The sequence below is a fragment of the Rhinatrema bivittatum genome, chromosome 19 (assembly GCF_901001135.1).
Source record: "Rhinatrema bivittatum chromosome 19, aRhiBiv1.1, whole genome shotgun sequence".
Classification (NCBI taxonomy): domain Eukaryota; kingdom Metazoa; phylum Chordata; class Amphibia; order Gymnophiona; family Rhinatrematidae; genus Rhinatrema; species Rhinatrema bivittatum.
Genome location: NC_042633.1, coordinates 23,979,084 through 23,987,334, shown reverse-complemented (window position 1 = coordinate 23,987,334; position 8,251 = coordinate 23,979,084). Strand labels below are relative to the sequence as shown.

The window sequence follows — 8,251 nt, the reverse complement described above, 5'->3', positions numbered from 1 at the left end:
CCTGTGCCACATTTTTAAGGGCTGAAGTCCCTTCTGCTGTCAGATAATGGGGGGGTTTGCACAGCTCGTTTGTCAACCTCAGCGCTGTCAGAATATTAACAACAAAAATGTCACTTGGCATTTTGTGCACGCTTATTAACAAGAGAAATCTGAATTTCATTATCGACCGAACTTCCTGCAAGCTGAATTCTGAAAAAAATCAGCCTGGGTTAGATATCAGAGCGAAGTCTGGTCTGGTGTGGATCACCCAAATGGAAAATCAGGGTGAAGACGCCACAGAGAGCGCTTGGGGGAGATGTGAATGAGGGGAAATCTCTTGTGAAGATGGAGGCACCTCTGGCCTGGAGGGGGCGCCCGTGAGTTTGACCCTCTAGGGCGCTGGTGATCTCTTTAAATTCTCTCTCCCCTTTTTCCCATCCCAGCTCCACCTCTTGTGCTCAGGTGTAACTGATCTGCCCTCACCTCATTAAAGCAGCTGCTGGGCCCCTTCCCTAGAGTCCTCTTTTCCTCTCCGGTCTGGGAATGGCGCGGACTCTGGGTTCTGCTTGGGTGGGGGTCCTCTTTGTCGGTTGCCTTGGATGGTTTTTTTGTGAAAATGTGGAACTTGTGGGTAAGTGGCTTCCTCCAGTCCCGTCGTGCTTGGCTAGGTTGCTGCCCTGGGCTTGTCTTGCTCCACGTCATGGCTGGGCTTGTTTCCTCGATTTGCCCTCCCTGAGGGAACGACTTGGTGCCTGGTGTTCCTGTTTCCTAGCCTCTTGCTTCCTGTATGTGCCAGTAACCCTGTCCCCCCCCCCCCCCCCCCAGTTGCATAGGGTACTCTCTGTGCTGACTGAGAGTCCGAGGGGCCTGGTCTGAAAGCCACCCACACCCTTCCTGTGGGGGAAGGGGTCCTGTCCATGATGCTGCCTACAATGGTGTTGACTGGGCAGGGTGGCCAGGCTGTGGGGGTCTCTTTCTGCTGTCTTGTTATAGCGGAGGAGCACATAGGGTAGCATCTCCACATGGGTTCACGTCTTCCCTTCTCTAAAGAAATGCACCTCCTGTGTAAGCCAGGGCATGGTGCGTCTGCTCTTGTGCTCAAATGCACTGCTGGTTCCTTATTTAATGCTTGTTCAGGGCTAAAGAGCGCCTCCTTCTGGTGCTCACAGAGTGAATGCACAGGTGAGGGGGTTGAGATTTATTTATTTTTAATTTTTATATACTGAATTTCTTGCATAAAATGCAAATCAAACTGGTTTACAATGAAACAGAATAAGCAGGAAATATGATTCCTTAGTCTAATACATTGAACACTTATAAAGAAATATATAAAGAGATGTGCTGGTGGGGTCCAATGCAACTGGGGACTATTTCTTTCTTTCTGCACTTTTCTTGGTCTGATTGCAGCTCGTGGTTGAGGGGTGGGGGTCTCTCTTTCCTGTCTTCATTCACTCAGGATTGTGATCCTGGTGCTTTTCTGGTACAGAGATGCTATAGTGCCTGCAGTGTCCAGTGGCTGACCTGTGCCACCTTGCGCCTTTCTGTGTACAGGTTGTGGCATGGCAGGATCTCGTCCGGTGACATTTTATGGGATGTCTTCTCTGGCTGTGTATCCTCGCTCCTCTCTGGGTTCCTGTCCTTGGGAGGATGTACAGGACCTCTAGTAGTGGGTGGGGTTTGTGCCCTGAGTCAGCTGAGGGTGGATTTATTTTCCTTTGCCCTCAGATTATCCAGTTACCCTGTATGCCAGGGACAGCCGTCTCTCCACTCTCCTCTGGCTGCGGCCTGCTTACTGCTTCTATGAGAAGTGGCTGATGGACACTGTGGATCCAAGCCAGATGGACAGGCGCACTGCGGCCATTGAAGTACAAGTGAGGTTGGCAGGTAACGTCGGGAGGTGCTGTACAAGAGTGGTTACTGTGACTGGGGGGGGAATCAGTGGCCTGAGTCTACTTTCCTGGCCCTGGGTGAAGTGGCTGCTTCTGCACAAATCAAGAACCTAATGTTAAAGGTTTGGTGCTGCAGCTAACTTTTTTTATTTTTTTTTTCCTTCATTAGGTGACAACGAGACCTACAAACTCCCCCAAAGCTACCAGGTACCCCCTTGCAGTCCCATGTTCCAGGAGCCTGCTGCTGTCCTGGAGTTTGCTTATCAGATGGGACCCAGCATCGTATCCCTGAATGACAGTCTGGTCAGGAGTGTCCTCCCTGGGTACAGCTATAGGTGGGTGACCTGCTTCTGGATCTTCCACCCTATCCCCCTTATCCATGCTCTGTGTGTGTCTGCACCTCCTGACGCTTATTGGATGCTGTGGCTTTCTCTCCAGGCCAAACAATAGCAGGTGTAAGCAGCCACGTCCCCTCTGCAGGAAGTGTAAGTGACTGTCCTGGTTTCCCTATGCCGTTGCACGTTAAGGCAACGGGCACTGCCTCAAAGGTGCCGCTCCAGGCTGGGAAGCTGGTGCTGGATGGCTCTGGGAGACAGGCCTGGCCTCTTGGCATGGTACTGGAGACATCTTCCTCTGGTGCTAGTGACTCATCGGGAGCAGCCTTTTCCTCCTCCAGCTAGGTATCTGTTTAGCTGTCTGTCCTTCCCACACCCCCTCACTAATTCTTATTTCTGACAGGGTGCGCTATGTCCTGTATAACCGTGCCAAGGCGCAGATGGCTGCGTCGAACTGGTCCCAGTCCTTCCAGACCAGAGGTGAGAGCTGGGATGGTCAGATGGCTCTCGTTCTGAGGGTGGGGAGCCCCTGGGATTTCAGTGGTGGGACTAAGGCAGTGGCTCTTTGGGGCACACCTAGTCTGATTTTTCAGGATATCTGCAATGGGGGGGGGGGGGGGGGAGACGACTCAAGCAAGGTCTTTCCCACACATTCATGGTGGATATCCCAGGAATCTGGACTGAGCCACTGTTCTAATGGGCTTTCCGCACCTCTGTAAACCAACCCCACCTTCAGAAGTGGGGCTGCTTCCCCCCCCCCCCCTGGGATTAAGGGGGCATGGCATGCTAGTCTCCCAGAATGGTGGAGGTGTTGGGGGGGGGGGGGGGCATCTCTGGGTGCTTAGGGTCCCCCCCCCCACAATGGATGTAGTGGCTCAAGTCATTGGGCCATAACTTGCCTCGCCTCATCCAGTGAGGTTATTTGGTCAGGATGTGCGATAGAGAACCCCTGACAGGGGGTTCTCTATCGCACATCCTTTTTTCCCCCTGAAATAACCTTATTGGGGATGGGGAGGGCAGAAACACTTCATACTGATGCCAACCATGGCCAATCCAAGTCACAAGTACCTGGCAGGATCCCAAGGGGTAGAAATTTCCATGCTGCTTTATCCCAGGGATAAAGAAGATTTTTGCAACTCCACCTTAATGGTTTGTGGATTCTTCCAGGAACTCATGCAAACCTCTTTTAAATGCAGCTGCACGAATAGCTTCCACCACATCCTCTGGCAATGAATTCCAGAATCTAATTATGCATTGGAGTAAATATATTCAAAGCTGAATATATTACCTAGTAACTTGTGTCCATTTAAGTTTCACTACTTTTGAAAGAGTGAAAAACTGCTTAATGTTTACTTGTTCCATTCCCCTCACTTGATAGATCTCTATTGTATCTCTCCTCCAAGCTGGAGAGTCCTAACCTCTTTAGCCTTTGTTAATAGAGGAATTGCTCCATCCCTTTTCTAATTCTGCTATATAAGTCAAACTTGATGTGATCAGTGTTACCTCACACCAAATCCTGTGTTCCACTAAGGACTTGGTCTAAAATAGTTTCCCCTCTCACTGCTACATGAGGCATTCATTTATTTCATCTAGGAACTTCACCTCCTTATATCTTGATGTGGCATTTACCCAGTCAATACTGGGGTAACTAAAGTCACCCATTACTGTGCTGCTGACTGTTAGCTTCCCTAATTTAGCATTTCATGGTGTGGCCAGGTGGATGGTAATACACCCCCATTACTACTTTACTCACCTCATCACCTGGAATTTCTATCCATAAAGATTCAAGATTGCATTTTGTTTCCTGCAGAACTCTGACATGGATTAAGGTGAGGAGGTGGCATTCTCATAGCAATGTAGCTTGTACTCTGGTATCTGTCATTGGTTATCCTCCCAGGTTTCATGTTTTGGATATTTGTAAGGAAAGCCTTCAAGCACACTATGTGCTAGTGCTGCTAGATTTAACAGCAGCCTGTGAAATCTATCCTTCTGCCAGGATATCGCAAATCACTGGATATTGATGCAGAAGTCTTGAAGGTGGTAATGGTTCACAATCTGTTCAGTTAACTACCAGACTCCCACAGGGATCTGCACTTCTAATCAACTGGTCTGCTGCCACTATGTGGTCTGTCTTGGTCAGGCCTGGACCTTTAGGTTGTATGTAGATGGCATAGCTTCTGGTTTCTCCCTTGCTGGTGTCCGTGGCTGTACTGTGACTAAACATTGTCTCCTCTCTAATAGACAACATAGTCCTTAATCGCAGCAAGACAGATCAGATTATCTCAAACTACCATTGCTGGTATTTCTGAGCAGTGTGCATGTTGCTGGTGCGAATATAGCGAGATGTGGGTATGCAGACTTGACTGTCGGCTCTCCCTCAACCCAATCTCTAGCACTGTCCTCATTTTTCAAGTTTCAGCTCTGTCAATTCTTAGTTATTAGACTTCAGATCATGACAGACCTCTCACCTCTACTGTGATTCTACTTGGGCTTTTACCTAAATCATAGCCGAAGCTGCTCCAATTAATACAAAACTCTGCAGCTTGGCTGATTACTAGTCACCTCTGTTCTCAGTCCTCATTACTCCTGCATGTATGACTCCACTGGCTTCCAGTCCCTTGGCACATGAAGTCTTAATTAACACTTGTGTCCTAATGGGCTTTACCCCAGTCTTCCAGCATCTGACTACTTACTAACTGGCTTCCCTGTTAGTCTGCATCCCAACAGCTTGTCAGGCTGAAATATTGACCTGTTGCTGGTTCTGTGCTTGAACAAGATCCCATAAATCTTTAACAAAGAACAGGATTACCTGTGTCAAACTCTTAAAGGCTGCCTGTCTTCTGCTGCATTTAATAGTGGTGCTGTAGGGCAGCAGGATCTTGAGGGTTAACTAGAGAGACATTTTAATGTCTCTAATCTTAATCATTGGGGTATCCTTGTTACTCATTTGTGTAGGCTTGTAACCAGAGTTCTGCAGTGTGGTGGGATAAACACTTTTAAATGGCAATTAGATCTAACTCTTTATCCAGTGCTACACAAACTTTTTTTTTTTTGCCTTCTAGCATTGGGCTACAGCCATTACAGTGTTTAACAATCTGCTCATCAGTTGACAGGGGTAACTTGGAATCTTTCTACACTGGCACTTATTGCAATCTTTCTACTGGGATTCCTTAACTTGTTAGAAGTGCATGGTCTGAAGGATACTGAGCAACTGTCAGCTTCCCCTGTCTAGCTTAAGCTGTGCTACTACCACTCTTTTTCTTTTTTAAAAGTTAGTTCCAGCTTCCACTCTAACGTGAAGCCTAGCTCCTAACATCTAAAACCCTCTTAGCCACACTGACTCCAGAGCTCAACCTGCCACTGGGGAGAATTTTAGAGAATGCTAACCTGGATGTCTGCTTTCTACCCAGGAGCCTAAATTTGGCTTCTAGAACCTACCTCCCTATGTTGTGGTACATGTGGGTAGCAGCCAGCTCCTCCCAGTACTATTGTGTAGCACAGATGAGACTTTAGAGGTGCACCAGGTAGGCAATCCACCCCACCTACCTTCCCTCCTGGGCACATGGCCCTTGGTTGTCTTCACACTGAGGATAGGTCTCAGCTCACCTTGAGGCAGGACTGCTTCCTGCCTCATGGAGATAGCAGGGCCCCTGGTAGGAAAGCTTCTCCAAGGCAATAGGGACTACTCTCCTATACCACTCCTCAACACTGAGATCAGAAGCTAAATACCCATGCTTTTGGGGGCAGTTATTGATCCAGAAACTCCTTAACCATGGGAGGTGGCAGGGCAGCCTATGCACAGTTGAACCTTCCTCATACTCCTGTAACCCTTCTAACTCTTTCTTGCAGACATGCCACAAAGTGGCCGGGATATGAAGCCTACGCTGGAAGGGCGCTCAGGTGGCATGGTGGTGATCACAGTTCTTCTCAGCATTGCCATGTCCCTGCTGCTGCTCGGCCTGGGGGTGGCACTGGGGCTTGGCCATCACTGAGTGGAGTGCTGCTGGAAACAAGCCTGGACATGGACTGACCCGAAGGTGAATCATCCTACAAGAAGAGAACATGGAAACTTGCCTGTTGTGGGTAGGGGGCTCTTCCAATGATCAGCGCCTGGTACTTTTATAACAGTCATTTAAAGAAATAAAGGTTTTGTTTTAACTCATCTTGGCTTCTCAAAGCATTCTGTGTTGGCTGGACCATGATTTAAGCTGTAGTTGTACATAAAATCTTACACCTCTTCCCTAGCATGGACAGGAAGGATATGTAAGAGTACCTACCACCCTCTGTAGCAGCTCACTACCTACTTCCACTCAAGGGCTGGCTTCTGTTGCCACGCTGCCTCTTCAGGTGTAAAGATGGCCTGTAGGCCAGCACAGTGTTGTGGGAGGTAGCCACTGGCCCCTAGGGCTGTTATCCTCTGCCAGGCATAGAGGGAGTTGTATGTCTTCTACTTTCTGTCCTTCATGCCGCCAGTGGGGTGAGGGGCACAGTTGCTAGTTACAGCAGGCGTTAAGGGTCTGAGGTAACAGCAGCAGGGAATACACATTATCCCCCCTGGAAGTGGTGTTCTAAAAGCAAACATTAAAGTGAGCTGGCTCTCTAATCTCTGTGTAAGAGCCATCGGCTGGGGGTCAAACCCACCCAGAGCCTACATTTTCTCACACCCCTAGCAGGGGACTCTCAACTGCTGCCCTTTCCTTTAGGCCCCAGTGGATTATGAGAATACAATTACAGTAGTACAAGAACACAATATTAATCTTGCAACAAACCAACCACTCAACTCCTATCTTCCCACCAGACAGTCTACTCCCTCTTGGGACTATAGGCCAATACCTAAGACCCTTGGTCCTGCTCCTTCAAGGGTGACTCCCACCTCCAGTCAGCAGGCTCAGCTGCCTTATGATGGATGCTATCTCCCGTGGCTGGGGGCTTGAAGCCTGTAGCAAACTGTTTGCTTGACCACCTTCCACTGTGACAACTCCAGGCCCAGCTGCCTTTCTCTACAGCCACAGCTTGGGGCAGGCTCCCCATCCTCTAAATCCACCTCTTAGGGTAAGCTAAGTTAATTCCCTTTCCAAGGCTCACCAGGTGTTTCCCATGCAGACTCCTGCTGGACACCTTTTTTTTAGTTAAGGTTTTATATGCTGTCATTCCAGTAAAGATCACAACAGTTTGCAATATCCATTCCTTCATAGATCAAGAATACTGGACACCTTGAGTCCTACTACTTCTCCATGGACACTTGGCCCTTAAGCCTCAGTTACATTACCTGAGAGATCCTTCCTGCTTCAGGAGTGCTCCAAATGGACCCTGTCAAGGTTTAATGCACACTGGGGTCCCCCCCCCCCCCCAAACTGAGCTGAAGATACAAATCTTAGGGAGGGATGCTGATTATAAAACACTACATCCCTTCTGCACAAGGAGTGAGGTTCCCCCCCGTCCCATGCCAGGAGGCTGCTGGCCCCCTCTAACAACCAGTAAGAGGTGGAAGGAGGGTGGTTCCAGCAGCCTTACTGCTCCCAGAGCTCTGGCAGTTGTCAGCTCTGCACAACTTTTCCATCCCCTGCCACCATCCACCCTCAGTTTCTCTCTTCCCCAGCACCTGCTCTCCTGCTACCTTTGCCAACATCCATTCCTTCTCCCCCCCCCCCCCCCCTTCCTCCCAGCTGTGTGGCAGGAGCCTGTGGCCGGGCTCTCTACTGCTCTACCTCAACACTGGCACCACCCCATTCAGCATCAGACAGGGCTGCCTGCTGGCACAGAGGAGACTGAGCTGTGGGTCTGTCAGCCTGGGGCACCCTGCTTTGTGAGGGCCCTGCTGGCACACTCTCTCTTCTGACCCCCCCCCCCCCCCCCCCAGAGTTGTAAGGCTGGCCCTGTTGCCAGGTGGAGGAGCTGGGGTTGCTATTCCTCACCTTGCTAAAACCAGATCAAATACGTTCAGCCTGCCGGGGAGGCTGCGGGATGGGATTAGGCATCAGTCTTGCTGCAGGCTAGCAACACTGTTGGCAGCCAAGGGATTAAGGAGGTGAAGAGATTTCCTTGCAC

The 8,251-nt window shown here is 49.6% G+C and overlaps 1 protein-coding gene across 1 annotated transcript; it reads left to right on the top strand.

The window, feature by feature from the left end:
- Window positions 1-452: 452 nt before the first annotated feature.
- On the top strand, window positions 453-6,366 carry LOC115080878 (uroplakin-2-like). The gene is made up of 5 exons (XM_029585338.1): window positions 453-610; window positions 1,705-1,863; window positions 2,038-2,203; window positions 2,607-2,683; window positions 6,053-6,366. The coding sequence occupies exons 1-5, from the start codon at window positions 523-525 to the stop codon at window positions 6,193-6,195; spliced, it is 633 nt and encodes a 210-aa protein (XP_029441198.1). The 5' UTR covers window positions 453-522; the 3' UTR covers window positions 6,196-6,366.
- The last annotated feature ends 1,885 nt before the right edge of the window (window positions 6,367-8,251 follow it).